Source organism: Pipra filicauda, unplaced genomic scaffold, assembly GCF_003945595.2.
Source record: "Pipra filicauda isolate LSUMZ 115617 unplaced genomic scaffold, ASM394559v2 scaffold24_size8852520_pilon, whole genome shotgun sequence".
Taxonomy (NCBI): domain Eukaryota; kingdom Metazoa; phylum Chordata; class Aves; order Passeriformes; family Pipridae; genus Pipra; species Pipra filicauda.
Window position 1 is genome coordinate 4,679,622 of NW_024104365.1, and position 21,882 is coordinate 4,701,503.

Sequence of the window (21,882 nt, forward strand, 5' to 3'; positions counted from 1 at the left end):
TAGAGAGGGTAATTTTTAAGGCCTCTTACATAAAGGCATAAGAAAAATATTATGCTGGTGTTATGACAGCAGCTTAGTGAGACTAGTGTCATGCAGAAGAAAACCTTAAATAGTGTCCAGTGCAGCATGTGGATGTTTAGACATGCTGATTAAAAAAATGAAAGGTCTGCTTTTAATTTTCTAAGTAGCAGTTGCTTGTGATCAGGGTGGCCAATAGTTCTTAGATCTTTTCTTCCAAAGAGAAGTGTGTGTGTATAACTGAATGGTTATATATATATCTATATCTATAAAGAGTTTCTATATTACTAACTGTTAATAATAATAAAAAACCTCTTAGCTATATAAAGGAGTAGTTTTGCTTATACCTTTCCTCCATTTTTTGGCTCCCAAATTTGAGTCCTTTTTCCATGTTTCACTAAGGTTATCGGCCTGTCTGAATCTGTGTGTGAGCCACTAGATCATCTAGTCAGAAAAGCATTTATAGAAAGATTAAATGTTTGTAATATTTCCTTGCATTGATTTTCGTTTAATGGTATCACTTGAACTGACTGGATTGATTCCTATGTTTACAATTTAATGGAAAGAATAGGTTTCTTCTTCATCCACTTCATCCACTGACACTTTGGCTGTCAGTACACAGCCAAACACTTTTGTAGTAACACAGCAGTTGTAGAGGTTCTTTCTGCCCTGTCGGTGTGGTCTGGGATACGTGGTGACTTCAGAAGAGCTCTTAAAACAGCTTTTGAATTAATATGAACACGGACCAGAATCTTTGTATGTAGTTGCACTTCCTGACTGGATGCCTGTGTTACCTTTTTAAATGTTCCTGTGTACTCCACACACAGGAAAATCAGATTTATTTGTAAGGGGGCCTGGAGTCTTTCTATGTAGAGCTTGGAATTTTGGAATTTTGGAATTCTGTAATTCCTGCCTCCAACTGCAGCTTTCTTGTTGGCACTGTTCGTCTTATAAAAAGACTTAATTTAATTAATTTTAAATAATAAGATTAATTTAATTGATTCTTTTTACATTTTTAGATTACAATGCCAATTGAGGAAAAATTTGCCTCTCCAGTAGTGTTTGGCATGGACTTGGGTAGGTTTCACTGGTATCTCTCCAACCTTGGTGGGTAGGCTAGTGCTGAATCATTGCAAAAGCTTGCCTGTGTTTTTTATTTCTCCTTTGCTTTGGCTTATTAAGCTAATATTTAGAAGTGTGGGATCCCTAATTTTTAATTCTCTTCCTTTTCAGCTAAGATTTCTTCTAATGGGAGTGCTGTTTTAAAATCTTTTACTCTTTGGTATTTGCTGTGTAAAAAACCTGTGGGAACAGATTAGTTGGGACATGGAAGAGTAATGTATAGTAAATGGTTTATCTTGTCAAAGACAGGGCTGGTTTTAGTCTATCCTTATGGAGGGATCTGGTATCTTACTACCTGTCACTGTTCTTTATACTATACTGTAGAACTGGTGATGCATTCACAAATACATAGGTTGTTTTGTGCTTCCTATTTTTCCCATATGCGCTTCTCAATAATTGTAACCTCGGAGTTAAAGCCAGGCAGTGTTTAGTGGTACTCTTCTTTCTTGTGTGTCTGTTCAGCTGGAAAGTTATATTTCCATTCTTTCCGTGTGCTACATGTTTTGGTCATTGATCACCATGTAAGAGTCATGCAGAATGAAAATGCATTTACCAAGACAGATAAATGAACAGTAGCAGCGGATTTCATCAGAAACCCAGCTAGAGTGTCAAAAAGAGTAAAACAAGTAAAACTGTGGTGCTTGAATTAAAAAAGAAGGTTTAAAGTTGTGCTAGGTAATGAAAAATCACACTGAATCTCTGTTGTAGCTTAGGATAGAATTAATTATTTAGCAGAAATGCACTGTATAATGTGTTGCGAAAGCAGCATGGAAACAAAAGTAGCAAGCCAGTTCCTCAGATTACTTTCCATGGATATGGAGCAGACATCCACATTCAGTGAGCAGCGCAGGCGAGCTGGTGCAGGTGTAGCCATTCCCTAGAATGGCAAGGAAGGTGTATTGCTTGGTGTTCCTTTCTTACTTACAGGACTCTGTAGATTATCAGCTTTCCTATGCTTTTCCCAACCAGTGTTATTCCTTTTGTTTTTTGCTGACCTTCCCAGTTATGCATCCTCACAGTCCTTGGCTCGTCAGTGGGATCGGGCCAGGCTCCGGGCCTAGAGCAGCTCTGGTCCCCAAAGAAAACAAAATATTTGGGCTGTGTAATTGTTGTGATCTTGTACCCCTTTGACTTTCCTGCTTCGGAGGCCCTTAAACAAGGTGGCAGCTGCAAAGGGTCAGAGAAGGCTGGAAGGAAAAAATGCTGATGTAGCCAAGAGAGAATGATGGTCAGCCAGTGGGGAGTTGTCCCACCTGCTCTACTCACCTTCCTACCTTCTCTGGCAGCCCTGGCTGTGGCTGATAAGAGCCTGATTCATAAATACATAAAAATTTACATAATTAACTAAAATCTGGTTTCTGTCATGCTCTATTTCCAATGTGGTTGTGTTTACTTTTCCAGGAGAATAGGAATAATTTCCCATTGTGCATTACTGTAGGTTGTCTGTCAGCCCTAACCTCAGCAGGTGATTAGCCTGTGTATTTTGAAAAGTAAAAAGTTTGCCTGATTTTCTAGTCTTCATATGAGACATTAAGAAAAAATCATGATGGCTCTTACTTTATGTTAATGGTCATATGGTTTGCCAGCTGTAAGGATATATACCATGATGCTTATGTGCAAAACATCTTACTTATGAGTGATATAGTCTTCTTTGTACTTATTCTTTTATCAGGTATAAGAAACGTGTTTCCCTAAACATGGGTGAAACAGAGCAGAGACCAACAGCAGGATCCCGCTTAGGAGCTCAGGAAAATGCTGGGATCAGTACTTTGGAGCATGGACAGAAACCACCTATGACACCTCCAGGAAAACTTGTCTCCATTAAAATTCAGATGCTGGATGACACACAAGAAACTTTTGACATTCCGGTAAGGATGTGGAGGTTGGGGTGGCTAAAGATTATTCAGGCATTTCTAAAAATGCATGTTCTCAACCCAGCTCTCTTTTTATTTCAACTGTGATTCTTTGGCTAATGAATTCATGTTGTGGAGAAAATGGCTACTATATCAGCATTAAATAGATGATGGTGCAATAGAATAACATTAAACAGGGAAGTCAACTGTAAATTACAGTTATTATTCTGTTTCTGTTTGAACAGCTTCAAAAGAGGTGAAAGTCCTTGGTAGTTTTTTTTTTCTTCAAATATTACATTAGTGGTTTCCTCTACTTTCTAAACAGTTGTTGTAATTCCTTGCTGCTGTTTTGCTCTTGATCCAGTAAACCACAGATCTATACAGATATTTTTTGTCTTTTCCTCTGGCAAGTCCTTAAGATAGTAACTTGAAATCATCAAAGTTTTTAGTAATTTATATCACTCTTATATGCACTGAATGTTCTCACACACGTTGAGTGCAAGGAAAGAAGAAAAGCAGTCTCATTTAAAGTTTCTCTCTACCCCATTGAAATTAATCCAGGTTTGTTCTTGCCAAGGACACAGAGTTACTACTGCTTTTGTGTGTGTTTGTGATCAGAAAAATCAGTTTGAATTAGTTTTGATACCAAGACTGATTCTGTTTCACAAAATCTGTTAGTAGCCACTAACGATTTTAACATGCCATGCTTACACAATTAACATGTAAGATGGTTGAACACTGTTGCTGTTATGAAAGTGTGGATTGGAATGTATGTTTTTCAAAGTCTTCAGGGTTCAGTGAGTAGGAAAATGGAAACCTGAGTTGAAAGTTCATCCTTTGTTACTTGCATTTTCTGTAGCTATGGTAATATCCATGCCTTCATTGGCTCAGTTTTCCCTTCTGTAAAATGGGGGATCCCCTGCAAGATACAGAGATCTCACACATATAAGATCTGGAAAAGTGCTATCCCTATATTAAAGGTGAAGTAATTCTGATTAGGAAAACTACCATTAGAAAATGGTTTTACCTGTTTATAAGGTTTTGTTGGTCTGTTGTGTGTGTGTACATGCACATGATTTTTGGTCTGCTCTCTACTGTTTGTGATCCAACTACAACTGTGTGTTCAGTCTCGGATTTTATTTTGGTTGAAAGTAAGTTCTCTGGACAGGCAGGTTATGTGTAAACCTAAGTACCATCCAATGAAATGCTCGTGTATGTAGAAACTTGTTATGCTTTTGTGCCTTTCAGAATGCCTATCAAATATTCATAGTGAAGAGTAAAATTAGCAGTCTTTAGGTAATCATTACTGTTTAAAAGTGTACTAGTTAAAATTATTAAATGCTAATAAAAGTTTTGGTGCTTTTTTATGTGGAACAAATATTCTTCTTGTGACAGAGACAACTGTTATTTCCGTTTTCCCCCTGCCCCCCTGTCCTACAGATGCTACTTCACCATACTTTGAAAATTGAAAAAGATGTGCAAACACTTAGCATGAGCCATGTTGGTATCAGGTCACTTTCAATAAATTGCTTAGAAGAAAATAGAAAGTAATGTGTGGATGCAGTGCACTTATGTAACACCAGCTTTGCTCCTGGGAGTTTAAGAAAACAGTATTTTTTTTGATCTTTAATATTAGAAGACATCGACACTTCATTTGTTTTTAAACTTTAGCAACACCTGAAAGACCTGGGGATTTAAACAACTCTGTGTTTGGATCACTTCAATATGATTATTTTCAGAGGCTTTTATTTCATCACTATCGCTACTCAAGGAAAGCCCCATTGATTTGAAACTCAGATCTTGTGGTGAAATTTGCAGGATGCCCAGATTATAAAATCTGTTACAGCAGATTCCTAAACCCTTTTGTCTTTAAGCTATGCAAATGGAGGAACACACATAGTTTTCAGTTAATTTTTAGTCCCATCTCACAAAGCTGAGTAAGTTTTAATACATCTGTTTATTCATGCTGGAAAACCTATTTTTAAGCTTAATGTTTTTAGCCAGATTGGTGTGGTATACACAGAAAAGGAAAGTGATACCATTTCAACAAAATATTTCAGGAGCAGCAAGTGTGGCTGTGGGCAGAGGATGTTAAACATACATGCCTAAGCACATCTGTGGAAAGAAGAAAAGCAGTCTCTGTGGGCTTGCTTTTCAGAGGTGAATTAAGGACTTTGCGTGGTTGAAGGTCTGAACTACACTTTCCAAAACTTGAGCTGCTACGATTATGAAGATAACTTTCCAAATATGATAAAAGTATAAACTGAGAAGGATTTGTGTTTCCTACAGTTTCAGAAATTTTGCTGCACAAACCTTTCTCTGCTAGCAAATGAGCCAAACTTTGGGTGCTTTTATCGCTGCCTGTAATGTGTCTTGTAGGATGGTATGGAGTTTAATTGATGCCAGTTTGATTTGCTCACAAAGTCTGCATAAAAATAGAAACAGATACTGGTGCTACTTCTTCTTGAGTTTAAGGGAAGTAGTGAAGCACTTGAGACTGTCCATCTGTCTAGTCCTACTTCTGTGCTACTTGATGCTACTCTTGTTATACCTTTACCACCACCACCCCATTAACTGTAAGACCTTGTATGTGTGGTATTTTATTGGGTTTGTTATTGTTTTGTTTGAATGTTGTCATGGTTTGGGGTTTTTATTGTGTGGTACTTTATTTTTTCTTGTTTCTTGCATTTTGTTTTGATTTTGTTTTTTGATTGTCTTTCAGGAGACAAGATTCAATATCCTTGCACTTGAGCAATCTCTTTTCTCACGTAGTATGCAGATGACTTGCTATTATTAGTGCAAAATCCTTCAGATTCCTGTGTGTGTTCTGTATATAACAAAACAGGAGAAAAACATAACCTACTCCCACTACCTGCTAATGCTGCTGCCCTTTGTGCTGTTTAAAAGTGAAGTAACTCTAGTGTCATCTGAGTTTCTAAAGGAAAATGAATTCTTCTGGGCTTAGTGCTCTGATGCCATATAATCATATCATGTTGGACTTACTGTATTAGCTCCTCACAAGCAAAAAACCCCAAAGAAACAAAAAAGAGAAAAGAGAGATCCACATGCCTTCATTTGGGCCCATAAATCTTATTTTTTTGCTAGGAAAAACCCCACAAAGTATATGGAGAGAGTTTGTATGAGAGGCTTCAAAAACTGAAGCCACAATGGAAGGCCTTCTTATCAATCTTTGCAAATGCAGTATTGTAAAAGGAAGAGTGCATAAGAAAAAATCTTTTATGCTGCATGTTGTTAACAAAAAATATTTATTGCAGAATTTACCAACATTCCTATATTCCAAAAAGCTAATGAAAACTTGAATAGATAATCCTGGATCTTTTACATACATTCAGTTAGCTGGTTGTGTACAGATGTTTGGAGGAGGAAAGGTAGGCAATGCTATTTTGAAAAAAAAAAAAGATTACATGACTTCCACTTTGTATTTCATGCCTTTAACATAAAAGGAAAATATAAAATTCTTCAGTTATCTCTTTGAGCACATTTTTGCCTTTTCAGTTATGAGAAAATAAGTTATGTAGAATATCCTTTCCCCCTTGAAGTTATTCAGCATTTTATGGCTGATTTTCTGTACCTTTGTTTTGAGTCTGTCGTGAACTCTCAGACAAGAGCTGGCTTCAGCTGCAGTTGTAGGTGATTAGTGCCTGAAAATCAGGCCATGAGTTGAGAGTTCATGATCATTCAGCACTCGCAGCTGTTGGTCATCATGTTAGCTTTGTGGAAGGGGTTGCATGCAAGTGTGGAATAGATTTCTGCCTCTTGCGTTTTGTTTCCAATTTCCACTTTGGCTGTATTTACTAAAAAATTAGTTAGATATGCTAACTGAAGACTGCAGAGGTCCAAAATACAGCATTCAGTTTCAACTAGTGTTTGGCTGAGTTATGACTACTTGATAGAATGAGCAAATGCGTTTCCTTTCTGCTAGGTAAGAAGACAACAGCTTTAGCTAAAATGACTAATGTGAAGGAGGAAGAATATTTTTCGCCTTGTGTACACATAATGATTCCATAAAGCCGTAGCAAAACTTATGGATTTTCATATGTTTGCTTTAATATGATCTTCTCTGTAGATTCAAAGTAGTTGAAAAAATACAATTTTTAAGGAGCAGTAAAAATAGCAGATGGTTGCATCTACTGGAGGTCTTTCTGGGAAAGAACACCCAATCACGTTTAGTGTCTATGCCATTTATATCTTATTTACTTTTATAGTTGTTTCGGGGCCAGAAGTAATCTGTTTTAAAACTACTCCTAAACGTGAAGAGTCAGTGTTGTTCCTTTCTAGGCAGTGCTGAAGACATGACTGATTTTCTTGTTAGACTGCTGGGACGATCTGGTGACTCAGACCAGGTTTAACCCTGACTAATATAATGCTTGTCACCGATCATATCCTACTCTCTGGGTGAGTGAAGCTGATGTGACTGGAATGATACTACTGATGCTAAATAAAGGGTCAGAGCTGTTCCTTTCCTCTTACCATCAAAGGTGAGATCAAAGTATGTCACAGGAGGTGAGGATTCTTCTTCTGGTTAGGATCTGATTTCTTTAATTAAAACCAAACCAAAGTCCTCTTTATTGTGTCTGGAAGAAAATAGTTGCTTCCTTCTTGTGGCTGTCTTTTGGAAAGACCAAAACATACTTGCCTGTCAGATTACTCAAGTTTATTAAACATCTGTTTTTCGTATTGTCAACTTCCTTTCCCTCTGAATGTATTCAAGCCTTTTGAAACATGCAGGGTTGGAAAATGTCATTTGCTTTGGGGGATTAACACCAGGTTTCTTAAGCAATAGGAATCTCTTAATAGAAAACAGGGTGAAGGTGTAATCTTTAGTAAATGTCATTTGTAAACATTTCATTTCAATCTGTTTTTCTCTCAGAAGAGAAAGGCTTCATCTTCTTTAGGTTACTCAAGAATAAAGAGAATAAAGACCAAATGGTCTTGATCTACAACTATATATCTGCCACTGGAGTTTGGATGTAGTACCTTGGCAGGGAATTTCTGTCCCTCAAGTTCCAAATTTTTCAGAGAGAAGGACTTCGTAATCTTGCCAGGGCTCTGTTTCTTAAGACTAATGTTCTGGATGGGGTTTTTTGTTGTTTGTTTGGGAGGTTTGTTTGTTTGTTTGTTTGACTGGTTTTGTTTGTTCATGCAGCCATATAATGGTGGCTCATATTCCCTTCGCTGGGAAAATGCCTGCAAAGTGTACTCCCCACCAACTCCAGGCCAGTTTAAGTGTGCCAGGAAAAGCTTAATATTAGAAAGTCACAATACTTAATAACAAAGATTACATGTGCTTTGTTATAAATTTCCACAAGTGCTGTGTTACTTTATTAAGTTCAAAATTTCAGCCACAGTTTTATAAATGTTTAAATTATTTTCTATAATGTTTATGGGCCATGATAATTGCTTTGTCCTAGGTATTTACCCCACTCCTCCATAAGCAATTACGACTAGTGAATAAAACAATTTAATAAAAAGAGCACGAGACAGTAAGGCATTGCAGAAACTTGAAACAGTGTTTTGTGCTTTCTCAGCCAGCTTCAGCTTCAGTTCAATATGAATTGCATTTTTTTTCCAGCTTAGGAAGTGAACAGCAGGTCAAATGTCAGTTATTCATCAGTCTGAGACTTTCTTTTCTTCCCGTGCCTGAAATTATTTGGCCATTGCTGTCAGACTATTTCCGGTGAATATAAAGCATTTAAATATCCACTAACTGTCATACCAACTCTGCTCGATCTTCTGAAATTACAAGAAAAGCATTTTTTTCTGTAACTCTGAAACACATCACTTGCATTTTTCTCAGCAAAAGATTATAGCTGAAGTAGATACCTGGTAAACTGTGATTTTTGTTGACAAATGATTAGAATGTCTTTGTTGAAAGAGTATTTTAGTATTTTGTGTTAATAATTTGTGTGCTTTTCAAAACAAGAGAGAAAATAATCCACAAGCAAACTTCTGTAATCTGAGGTAGTGGACTGTTAAAACTGTTGATTTCTTTGTTAACATTCTTTAGAATGAATAGAATAAGAAGGAATATAATTTTAAGTCCCAACAGATCTAGTCCATTTTCTCACTAGATTGATGTGTTTGAAGATAACTGGGAAATGAATGTAATTTTCTTGAATGGATTAGTGTAAGTTGTAGTCAGGGAAGGCTTCTCAAATAATGCCTTTTCACCTCTCTTGGCTCAGCTGACTCACCAAGTCATGCACCAATGTGTGAGCTGGCACAGGAAGGGGAGCTGTGGATGAAGAGGCCATGTGTGAGCATTTCTGAACTCTACTGCACTGACTGAAGGGGTCATTGAAATCAGGCTGGTAATTTTGGTAATTGTTTCTATGCCTGCAGGTTGGTTTGCACAGTACTGGTGAATCTGTGAGGGAGTGTGGGCTCCCTCTCAGCTATGGGGTGTTTCCCTTGGCCGCCTGTTTGGAGGTGTCAGATGTCCAAGGAACAGTGGGAGGTGTTTGCCATCTCTCCTCTTCGAAGTGTACATATATGGGTGGCTAGTGGCAGAAGTGGAGGCTGATTCCTCTAGCTCTACGTTTTCCTGTTCCAGGGGTGATGGGAGGGATGTTCTGCCTCTGGTCTGAGGCGGGAGGAGAGCCGAACTGCCTGTTGTGTGCATCCTTCCTTCCCCTTGAAACTGAGGTTCATCTCTTCTATTTTTGAAGATTTTCAAAACTGGAGGTCAAAGCTTCAGCTAATAATTTTCATCCATAGCTGGGTGAAAGCATGGTACATTGAACATGCTATTCATCATGCCTGTCTCAAAGGTGTATTTTAGGATGAGATTAATTGCTCTCTGGAGGTGCTTCTGTATTCCTATAAGTTGCTATTCTCTGTCCCAGGTCTAACATAGGATCATGTAGGTTGGAAAAAGCCTTTTAAGATCATTGAGTCCAACCATATTTATGTAACATTTAACTATATAGCAGTATCATGCAATTAAAAAAACATCAAAGGACAAATGCTGTGATACCTTAGTTGTACATCCAGTATAGAAGTGGATGACCCATACCTGAAACAGACCAGCTAGGTATAAAGATAAGGAATGTCCTTATCATCTCCATCCATTCAAATGGTTATCATAATCTATAAAACGAAGATTCAGCAGCTGGACAGGGTTAGGTGCATGGCTGATAATGGGAGAGGAAATGTCTCTTCTTATTTCTGACAGTTCCTGATACGGGAATGCTCCTTTCCCTGAGTGCCTCCCCATATTACTTACCTTTGGGAGGAGTGTAAAAGTTGCAAAATAAAGTGTGCTGTGAAGGAAGAGTGCATCGGTGCTGTGCAGCAGTGGTGCACATGCATGGCATGATTTACTTAAGCACATTCTTTGTTAGCACAAGATGGTCAAGCTCAAGTTACTTTCCTTAAGCCCTTTATGCAAAACAGTTGTCTGTGCTTCTGGATATATGTTCTGGAGGAGCATAATAAATGAACTTGGTAAACTTCTGTGAGAAAATAACTGCCTTGCTCCACCTCCTGAATTAAAAAAGTGTATGTTGTCCAGAGCTAAAGACATGCAGCATAAGTGTGATGCTTTGCCAAGAGCACAGTCTCATGTTAGACTGCAGGCATTTCAAAGCACACCTGGTTTATAATTCTGCACTGAGCAAAAGATCAGAAAACTTGGGTTCATATGTAACTTGGGCTAGTATGTGATTATGTCACACAGCCATTCAGAGCGCTGGATTTCAGTAATTTAAATGTAAAGTAAAAGCATATCTGCCTGTAACTTGTTCTCTCATCTGTTTGAGGGATGAAGGAATCTTTGTTGTGGGATCTCTGTGCTTGCCACCATTATTTTGAACAGAATTGAAAGCTATCTGTGCAAACGAAGGCTTACGCAGCACAGGATAAAAGAATAGCAAAATGTTATAAATTGTTTCTCTTTCAATTCATTCTCAGTTGATCATGATCATTTATTAACAATTTTTGCTTGGTGATAACACAAGCCGTTGAAATGCTTCTCTCCAGGTTCATTTACCTACTATGGATTCTTGCTCTGCATTCAAACTTGCTTTGCCTTTTAGCTTGGGATGTTAATATTTTTGCACTGTGATTCATCTCTGTATGTTTGTCAGGGTGCTTTTTCTTTCCTCAGGCCTGAAGTCTGCCACAGACCCTCTTTTCCTCCCTACTTCTGCAGGATGCCTGGGTTGTTCAGCTGGTAGAGGCACAGCTTTAGCAGCTACTGGGGGTAGCAATCCCACCACTCTGCTGCACTGACAAGGATGCTTGTCTGCCATGGTAAAGCAGCCCACTGGGGCAATCCTACCTAGAAAGCTTTGCTTTTCACCAATTTAGCTACAGCTTCCTATAGATGCTGATAGGGATGCAACAGATGGGAGGACCATGTTAGTAGTAGTTCAGATTTGGGTAAAGCTGCTGTAGAAGTACACAGCTGCAGAGATGGGAAAGAGATTGAATGTTAGGAACTCCTCCAACCCTTAAAATGCTTAAGAATATGACTATATCAGTTGATATTTTAGGACTTCTTTGGTGTTCTCATTTGATACCTCTTGTTCCTTCCTTGCTTGGCACTAGAACATGCCACCTTATATTGCCTATCCTCCTTGTCCTCTCTGCCTCTCCAAAGCTCCTTTGCCAACTGCTGGTTCAATTCCTTGCCATTGGTATTCTCCAAACAAACAGGAGATAGCAGTGTGGAAATACATGGGAGTCCTGGGTGTATCTCCTAGGTGTTCAGCCAGCTTCATTCCAGTGATGATGTTGTGCTGCATAGGGGAGAAAGCGCTCATCACTTCAAAGGCTGAATCTGCACTGCAGAACTAGGGATGCTTTCTGTAATGGCAGAGTCAAATTCTCATTCATTAAAGTGAAATTTGTCTAGCTTAAAATAAACTAAAACCCCTATAACTAGAATGCAGTGATTAAAGCAGTGTGTCTTATCTTGTTACAGTCTAAAGGGGCTCCACCAGTTGCCAGATTTAAAAGCCTTCAGAAAGACTTATTTATAGGCTGCTTACCTGTAAACTTGTCTCCACTGTTCCAACAAGCTACCTTGATAAGGCTGTGATTACAATATGCACGCACAATTAAATGTTGCCTTTTGCATGCCAATATGTAAATCACATAAAATGCATGGCTGAAAATGTCTGCCAAAGCTTTTGTGCATATTTGAATAAGACTACTGTGTTAAAATCATTCTTGGATAAATATGTCAATTATGAATAAAAAGTGATGCATGAGGCACACATCAAGCACCAGATAACTTAGTGAATACAAACAGCAATTGCAGAAGTAGATTATCATATTTCCCTTTCTTATCCCCATCCCCAAAATGGAGGCTTTGACTGATAGAAATTGTACAAACATAACGCTGCCAGAATATAAATAGCAAATGGTGAGTTATGACTTAGTGCCAATTTGCTTTTTGATGGCCTGTTGGCAGGTGAAAATATTCATGCAGAGCACAGCAGCAGAGGGTTTTTCTCATAATTTTTTCACCTGTTATCTTCCTACCTGTTTTTCTGATTGAACCTGGAGTCATTCCTTCTTTTTTTCTTCAGTTTGCCTTGCTTTTATAATTCTGGTCTTATTCTCATGCCATAATGTCTTCATATGGTTCTTATTGAATTTAAAGCAATCTCCATTTAATAGATAGTAGACAGTATTTGTGTGTAGCTGTTGCTTAGTATTCAGAGGCTAGTTCTTCGTGCTTAAAAGGGGACCTTTTGCTCTTAAATGACTCTTCAGATTTCATTGCTTCATTCCCTGGTGCAGATGCTCAGTTTTATTCCCTTCTGTCATATCACCCCCATCTAACATCTCAGTTTTGTCCTTTCTTAGAAAACATTCATCTTTGTATCCTCTGTATGGATGGCTCCTTGTAGAGCTCTCTTTCTGGTCTTTTGCAAGGAGCACATTTGGCCAGAGCAGCTGGTACTGGATCCAGAGTGACCGTAAGTTAGGGGAGCACCTTGCCTTTCTGATTACTGGCAGCGATAAGCAGGATCCTCAGCCACTTTACATTGTCTTTGGTTACCGGAGTTGCTAGAAATAAGCTGGGTTACATCATACAATGATGTGATCCAGGAGTCTCCTCCAAGAGCTATGAATATAGAAACAAATCTCAGATACCACAATTTTGATGAACAGACTTGAAATAAAAGGGATTTTGCAGAATTAATTAAGGTAATACATGTGAACTAATGTAAAAGAGAATGCTCCGTCAATGCTCCGCTTTTTATATAAAAAGATATCTTACAGCAATTATAAAAGGATCTTACCAAGTAGTTTTTAGTGTTGGATTCACACAGACTAGCACTGCAACCAAAAGTATATGTAGCCCAGTATATTCTGCTCTTAGATGTTCCATAGTAATTCAGGAACACCTCTGCAGTCAGAGACAAACACTGGCAGCTGGCAAAAGAAAACACTTTTCATGAAAGCACTTGTATACTCATTCATAGTGTGATATAGAGTGGAAGGGACTCTAGAAGTAGTCTGGTCCAGCTCTTGGCTCACGCAAGGCCAGCAGTGAGCAGATTGCCCACAGGCCTAGGAAACACTTACCTGTAAGGATTCAGGAGTAATGTGTTCTAGAATTTTTTGTCTAGTTGAAGCTCAGAGTCACCAGTGGAAAGTCTGTCACTTTAAGCTGGCAACTGGCAGCTCTGAGGTAGAAACCATCAGATTTCAATGTGGCAAATGAGGATTTGCAGCCATATCTGTGGGTCTGTAAGAGAAACAAGGCAGTAGTCATTTTATAAACTGGAGACAAGACATAAGCTTACTTATGTTCTAGAGTTCGTCAGACCTTTCAGGTTTTCTTTGTAGTTTTTTACTTCATGTCAAGGTATGGGTAGGTGTGCTTTGAAAGACTATAGATGATTCTAAAAATAAAATTAAAGTGGAAAGCAAATGCTTCACGTGGCTGATTGTGTCACAACATGCTCAGCTCCATGACTTCGGCAATCTCAGGAAGAGCAAGGTAGCAATAGCAAGCTGCAGGAAAGCAGGCTTTGTGAACAGAAGAGACTTTCATAACTGCATCTGCTTTAAAAAAGTCAGCAAGTCCCTCTGAAAATCTCATGAAAACCTGGATTCACACCAGCTGTAGAAGAGCTAAATTTTCAGACTTTTTTTTCTATGAAGCCTTTGATTGCTGTTGTTAGAGAAATAAACTAAGGAACAGGTAATCTTTTTGTTTCACTTACATGTGCTGACTCTAGCCAGTGCTATTGCTTTTTGTATCTGTTCCATGAAACAAGCAACCTTAAACAGATACCTATGCCTTTCACTGGAAAGGTCAATTCTCTGCAGAGCCTTTCAGATCTGTGTTGCTTACGTTTCATTACAGGGAAGGTCACATACACACAACTTAGCCAGGAGAAGTGACAAAAGGTTGCTGAGGAAACAGTTCAGCATTTTCTTGGGCTGAGGGAACAAGTTTTGTGGGTTCAATTAACACTGTTGCTTCTTGTTACACTGAAATGAACTGATTTCCAGTACAGGTATATCTGTGAAGTAAATTCCTTATGTGTTTTGGATTTAGTGTGTGGGGTTTTTTTGCTTTGAGGTTCTTCTGTTTATGATGCCATGGGGGAAGAAAAAAACCCAGAACTCAAGTTCTCAACCTCTGTCATAATATTTTACTGAGAGTTCAACTGAAAGTTAACTCCTTCAGCACTCTCAGAATTAATTAATTCCTGTTAAATAATTCCTTGAAGATGAAACGTGTCCACCTGACAACAAAGTAGCATGAAAGGATTAAATAACTAAAATAATAAACACAAACTAATATTTTTGAATCTGTTGATAGCTGAGGTGTTAACATTTAAATTTTCTATTTCAAATTAGCAAGATGTTTTAACAGGAGATGCTTATTTAACAGGAGAAGCCTGGATAATATGACTATGAAGTATGATTATTCCTGACAATAAATAACTTGTCCTCCTCTCATACAGGCATCTCAGTACCACTCACATTTGTCCTTTGTAGCTGTCAGACCCTCACATTGATATTTCCCAGGTGGACAGAGGTTACCGATCACCACTGTTTTCATCTGGGGACATTTGAAGGTCACAAAAGGCTGTCTCGTGCTGGTGCAAAGTCCTTTGAAAAGGTCATGGAAGCATGTGGAAGGCAATACCATGTCAATGAACTTGCTGCTTGTAGAAATGGTCCATGGATTCCTGGGTCCTTGGGCTGAAAACCACTGCACTGGGATGTGAAGTGCTTGGGTATGTATATACCCTGTACCTCAGCATCATAAGTTATTTTTAACTCTTCTTCTGTCACAGTTGTACACAGTTCTGGCCCTGAAAAGCACCGAAGCAACAAGTGGAGCCCTCTCTGTTAAGGGAATGCCTTTGCCTTCACTTTCAGGCTTCAGTTCCCCAGTGGTTTTCTTTTACATTCCTATACTGGTGTCTCAGAGGACTTGAGAGTGAGCTGGAACCCTAGCCTGTGATTTTCCCCACTCCTTAGTTGTTAGTTGGGTTTCTGGCTGTGTTTTGGGCCATTCCAAGGAGAGCTGTCTGAGATAATGATAGCTTTGAGTGAGGACTCGTCCTGACCTGTGAGTCAGTACATGCATTTCTGGTCTTTGGGGTTGGGGTTGCTCCCTCGTTCTCTTTTATTTACAACTCTGAGGAAACAACTATAACTATATGGATACAATTATGAGGAGAGCCTTGGGGTACAGCTCAAGCAGTGGCAACATCTTCTAGCATGCCAGATAGTAAGCTTGTTGTCTTTGTTTTGTTCTTCTGTTATTTCTGTTTCCCTTACCCTCTCTGATAAAATCATTTCATGGAAACATAAATGCCCCCCTGAGTTAAGACTGGCTTTACATTTTGTCTCCCAACCTGGCACATGAGCTCGCTCCTCTTCCTTTCTCTTGTTATTCCCTAGTACCCAAAGCCCCTTTTGAATCTGCTGACACCTCCTACCTCCACAGTCTTCCGTGGCAGAAAGTTCTAGCTGTTTGCTGCTTCTTTACTTCCTCTAAGTTGATGGATGTAATACTAATCTCTACTCTGTACAGTTTGAGCTATTCTATTTAAACTGCATCACAGAAATGGGCTAATTATTATTATTTGTGATGATTATGTTTTAGTGAAAAGTAATCTCTGTGGATAGACTGACTCGCAGAGGGTTAGGTGAAGGGCAAATCTGCTTTAGTGGCAGATCAAGTGCAGTCAAGAGAGTAATGGAGAAAGGGTAGGATAGGTGGGAAAAAGGGGCCTCTAAAGATGCAGATGTATAAGAAAACTCACTAAGAGAAGGAGAAAATCATTATTCTGGACTTATATACTCTGTAACTTACCTGAAATATTTTTTTTCTGTCTGTACTTAAAACACTGGTGTTCTGTTGCTTTCACGTCTCAAATATCACAGCATGACACAGTCACATAAAGGAAGAGCACTAGAAATTGACGGTGACTGCACAGTGCAGTCTGTCAGAATTGGAAGCAGAAGCACTCACTCACTCCTCTGTTTAATTGCCTCCTATCAGATGTTTACACATAGCAGAAAGTTAATGATGTAGCTCTTAAAAAATTACTGCACACTGCAAGTCTGTTACATTAATATGATTAATTTGAACTAAAAGCTGTACCTAAGATACTGCATATAGAGACATAAAGTTGTATGTGCAGCTGTGATGTAACAGCCTCTTCCTTTCTATCCAAGTTCTGTAGTGGCAGAAAAGGACCAATCTGTTAATTCTGTTTTTGGTATTATCAATGTTGATGTCAGGAGAATTGTCTTTAAAATAATATATTGAATCTAAATTACAATGGTCTAAAATATATTTGAGTGAAGCAAATACTTTCAATAAAAATACCCAAAATAACTCAATCAGTAGAGATACCCCAAAACAATGAACACTTGACTTCCAAAGCAAAACCCAAGTGGTAAACTTAATAGTAAGATGGTGTAAATCAGCTTGTGCCAGTTCCATATTTTGAATGTTGCTAAAAAGCTGCAGCAGTTTAAAAAGAAAATCAGGCTTCTGAAAATTCAAGTCATAAAGAAAAGAGTAGTTTGTTTTGACTTTGGAACCTGTTTTTCTGAGACACACTTTGGAGTTCTCAGAATGTAGAAGGATTGGGGGATTTCAATTCCCTCCAGGAACTTCCTACCCCAGCTGCTTGAATGAGTTAATCTACTTGGCTTCACATCTGTTCATTGCCTCTCTCTGCTGTACCCATCTTCACACTGGAGCAGGAACCCTGTGGCTCTCTTGGCTCAACTTCTCATTTCCTAGGCTCCTGCCCCTATTTCAGCCTGTTGCTAGCTGCTCTGGAAGAACTGCCACAGGATGCTGAGTGTTCTTGCTGCGTGAGTGCTGACCCTTGAGGAGAAGAGAGAGAAGGTTGCAGTCTGGTGCCTGTAGGACAGGCTATCTTTAGAAGGGCAGGTAAGTGAGGCAAGACTAGTTGAAGCAAGTTTTCCAGCATCTGTCTGAAATGACCAATAAGGCAAATTTGAATTACTGGAAAGGTAAGCTTCCTGCTGCCATGGCAACAAAAATTCCAGAGTGGACTGAATTTGTGATTCATGTAGAAAATAAGGTAAGAATTGGCAAGGCTAGTCCTACTTATTCTTCTACTCTTTCATTTTCACTTTCTCTGTGATGCAGTGTTTAAGATAGAGACATTGAAGGGGAATATTCACGTTTAAAACAAAATTGGAAATGTTCGGTTTTCTTGCATTCTTTTTAAGAGAGTGGAAATGTTTTCACCCTTGATACAAGAAAACTTTTATTGAGCCAAGCTTGAGTTAAGTATGATAAAAAGACAATAAAACTTGTAAGTGGCTTGAAGGTTTTTCAAGTTCATGTGAACTTTTGTCTGGTGAGCCTTCTCCTGGAGAGAAAATGTTTGGCTTGAGGGTTAAAATGAATTAGGTGACTTTTGATTATCCAAAGAATGAAGGCTGTGTTCGTAGCCTCATTCCTGTTTCTTTGCATATGGTTCTTTCATCCATTCAGTCTGTGCTAGTCAAGGAGGAGGACTGTTTGAAGAAGGCACTATAGAGCACTCTGTCTCTCATCCAGCAACAGCTGAATACTTTATGGAAGTATATTAAGTCCTTGACAGGAGAAGGTAGCCAGCTGGCTGCTGCAGCAGGATTTTCTTGTTCCCCCTCACAGCTGAAAAGAAGGAGTTGGCAGAGCGCCTGCCGAGCTTGCTGAGGAAGAGGAAAGGCACAGACTCTTGCAGTATTTTAACTAGGTGGGCTGTTAACCAAAAAATAAGAGAAGAAAGCACACGTTTCAAGTCTGCCCAGGTCACCAACTGGAAAGTGGTAAAGGGCTGACTTTAATATGAGTAATTACCACACAAGAGCCTCTCTAGTTTGGGATAGCTTAAGAATCTGCTTGCTTAGAAGTTGCAAACAATTAAAGTAACAGTATTTGTTCTTCTTGAAACAGCATGCAGAGTGGTGGTGGCTCACTGGTTAGAATAGTGCTGTGGCACTTCTACAGAATCTGGAGTCTGGAGATAATTTGACTGTCCTTTCTTGTCCTAATAACTACAGTTCAAGTCAAGATGTCTGCATGGGTTACCAAAAAAGCTAATTGAAAATGAAGGAATTCACATTGTATTTGGCAAGTTCAGAAAAGAGAGAGCACAAGAACGGGCTCACCATTTCATTATGCCGAGTTTTGTAACAATATAAGATACTATCCAGTCATTCATCCATTTCCAAAAAGCAAGCAGGTGAAAACAGCCTTAAGGCATAACCAATTAGCGCAGAAATAGATATGTATTTTGGATATGGATGACCAAATATGCTGAGGTACTAGTATTTGAAACAAAACAAGCCTCAGGTCATTAATTTATAGCCTGTTCTTCCTTATATTCTTCCTTTAATGAACTCTCCCAGGAAATACTGTATGGATGCTCCATTGACTGGTAAGTGGAGCTTCTCCTTTAAGCACTGAAACTGGTGGTCCAGGAGCTGTTTTTAGTAATGTAATGAAGGAATCCTGATCTCTTATAGAGACTCAAAGGACAAATCAGGTCTGGGTTCTGTGTTTGTAGGTGCTCTTCAGTGACCTCCACTGTAGTTTGGAACAGACCTTCTCTCAGCTTTTCCATGATTACTGAAGATAAAGATAGTAACAATAATTATTGAGGCCTGTATGGATTTTTGGTGATGCAGTTTTGTGTACTCAATAGATATTTGAAACAAACAGGTCATAGAGGTTCAACCATTACAAACAGGCATTGAGACAATATGGTTCTTTGAATCCATAGTTTTATTAACCTTTCAAGTCTAAGATTTGGGTCCCCATTTGTGAAGATAACTAAATATTCCCATGTCCTGGACTGACCTTTCAAAAGGGAGGAAGTATTGCTCTGAATTGCTTTCCCCTATTTTACTTTTGATTGATCTCATGGGTAAAGTTGAGGAAAACACTTGAATGCTGGTATCAGTTTACTCTCCCTTCACAAACTGGCAAAATTATAGTAAGCTCTGATTCCTTTGTTCACAGTGAATCACATGTGTTATTTAAATACCCCACACACTCTTTTGACCCCTAAATGTACTGGTTACAACTCCAGTTTAAGATTACAGGTTATTACAGTAGGTGCTAGCTTTAGTGCCATCTTATTGTCCACCTCACCAAATTAAAGGTTATCTGACACCGTTTGATGCAAATAACCAATCTGCCTCAAACGTAGCAGAACCATACAGAAGTGGACAAACTGTGTTGTACATTCATCTGAAGTCTGTTTTTCCTTAACTTTCATTAGCCGTAATCATAGTTACACTGGAAATAATTTAAAATATGGAAAAACTTTATATATAAATGTGGATGTACAATGTAAATGTAACTACATATTGAATGTAACTTTGACTCGTTCTCAAGCATACTGTTTAGTCTTTGCTTGCAGCTTTGTTTTGCAGCTTGCAGACTTGCTTCAGCTACTAGTACAGCGCTGTGGACAAATGCTGAGAGGAGGGTTGGGAATTTACTGTGCTTTTTCAGTTGTTCGCAGAAGAGGGAATGGATACAGCTCAGGTTTCTCTTAGCAAGTTGAAGGAATTTCAGTCGTTGTTTTTAGACTCTCAACTCCTTGAGGCTTCAAAGCCTTATATGTGTGAAAGAGGAAAAGAGGGAAGGAGGAATACATAACAGTGCTAATCTTATGTTACCATAAACACAAGAGTTGAAATCCCAGCTGTAAGAAAACATCTGCAGTAGTAGAGGGGCTGAAACACACATTCACTGCTCTCAGAAACAGGTAATGCATCATAAAGAACTCAGTGTCCTGTTCAGCAGGATACTGATTGTTTATTCAATTTTTAAAAAATGTGTAACTATTTTTCAATTTTCCTTTCAAGAAGACTAGGATACTTTTAGTTATAAAATTTGATCAGCAAATCCACAATAAAGAGAACATTTTAAAGAATTCGTTAGACATTGAAAAATTGTATTTAAGGAGAGAGGTTAACTTTTAAAAAAATTACCTCCAGTTTCATTTAGAAGAAGAAAATAAGAAGCTTTAGTTGCTTATTTTTACTTCTAGTCCAATTGTTGAGACCACTTAAATGTCTCTCTTTCCTGTTTTTTCACTCTGTGTGTTGTCAGACTTCTAATGTCCCTGGCTGAAAAAGGAGATTAACCAGGAATCCCAGTTGCGTCTCTTCTTTTGTACAGAGGCTCTTTCTCACAACAGGACAACTACTTGAAGTAGAGCGGGAATATCCTGCCAGTTTTTCTCAAACTCTTGCTAACCACATGGGAAAAACTCAAGAGCAGAGAGAAAAATCTTCGCCTTAGTCTATTTTGTCCCCTCTGCATGGGGGCAGAGGAATTCACAGAGCTAAAGAAGCAGTCATTACTGGAGTTAAAGCTGTTTACTGTTTTTCGGAGGGAAGTAGCTTTGCTATAGACTTCTGCAACACATCCAGCTCTGTGTGTTGCATTAGAAATATACAGTTAATATGCAAAATAAACAGGACAATTATTAAAATGTCTCATTTCTCTTCTATAGTTAGGTAATGTGTTTCAAATTCTTAATCACTGAGCACAGAATGGTTTGAGTTGGAAGAGACCTTAAAGATAGTTCCAACCCCCCTGCCATGGGCAGGGTCACCTTCCACTAGACCAGGTTGCTCAAAGTCTCATCCAGCCTGGCCTCAAACACTTCTAGGGATGGGACATCCACAGCTTCTCTGGGCAACCTGTTCCAGTGTCTCACCAACCCCACAATAAAGAAGTTCTTTCTAATATCTGATCTAAACCTGCCCTCTTTCAGTTTTAAGCCACTCCTCCTTGTTCTATCACTACATGCCCTTGTGAGATGTCTTACTCCAGCCTTCTTGCAGGCCTCCTTTAGGTAGTGTAAGGCTGCTCTTCTCCAGGCTGAGCAACCCCAACTCTCTCAGCCTGTCTTCAATAGGGGAGGTACTCCAGCCCTCTGATCGTCTTCATGGCCCTCCTCTGGACTTAGTCCAATAGATCCCTGTTCTTCCTGTGCTGAGGACCCCAGAGCTGGATTCCAATGTAGGGTCTCATGACAGTGGAGTAGAGGGGGAGAATCAGCTGCTTAGTTTGCTGGTCATGCTTCTTTTGAGCAGAAGTAGTTAGATTTTATCAGTTGAACAGTACTGTTTTATTAATACACTATTTAAAGAGAAAGTGAGAGAGTAGGTGTGTACTGGTATATGACATTACAGAATCACAGACTGGATGAGGCTGAACGGGACCTCAAACCTTCCTTCTCAAGCAGGGCCACCCAGAACAGGTTGCCCAGAACCATGTCCAGCTGTTTTTGAAAACTTCCACAAACGGAGCCTTCTCTGCCTCTTTGGGCAACCTGTACCAGTGGACAGTCACCCTCACAATTTCTAGGTTGTTGGTGGCTGCACCAGC

The 21,882-nt window shown here is 39.0% G+C and overlaps 1 protein-coding gene across 5 annotated transcripts in view; it reads left to right on the forward strand.

Moving 5' to 3' along the window:
- Nucleotides 1-21,882, forward strand: part of FARP1 (FERM, ARH/RhoGEF and pleckstrin domain protein 1) — a 207,794-nt gene that overhangs the window by 38,959 nt on the left and 146,953 nt on the right. For 4 of the 5 annotated variants that reach the window (XM_027741050.2, XM_027741055.2, XM_027741054.2 and 1 more), the window contains exon 2: nt 2,813-3,008. In XM_027741050.2, coding sequence (XP_027596851.1) covers nt 2,838-3,008 — 171 coding nt within the window. In that variant the 5' untranslated portion in view covers nt 2,813-2,837. Of the gene's footprint in view, nt 1-1,076; nt 1,096-2,812; nt 3,009-21,882 lie in introns of those variants that run through there. The other variant, XM_027741051.2, reaches the window with a different exon arrangement.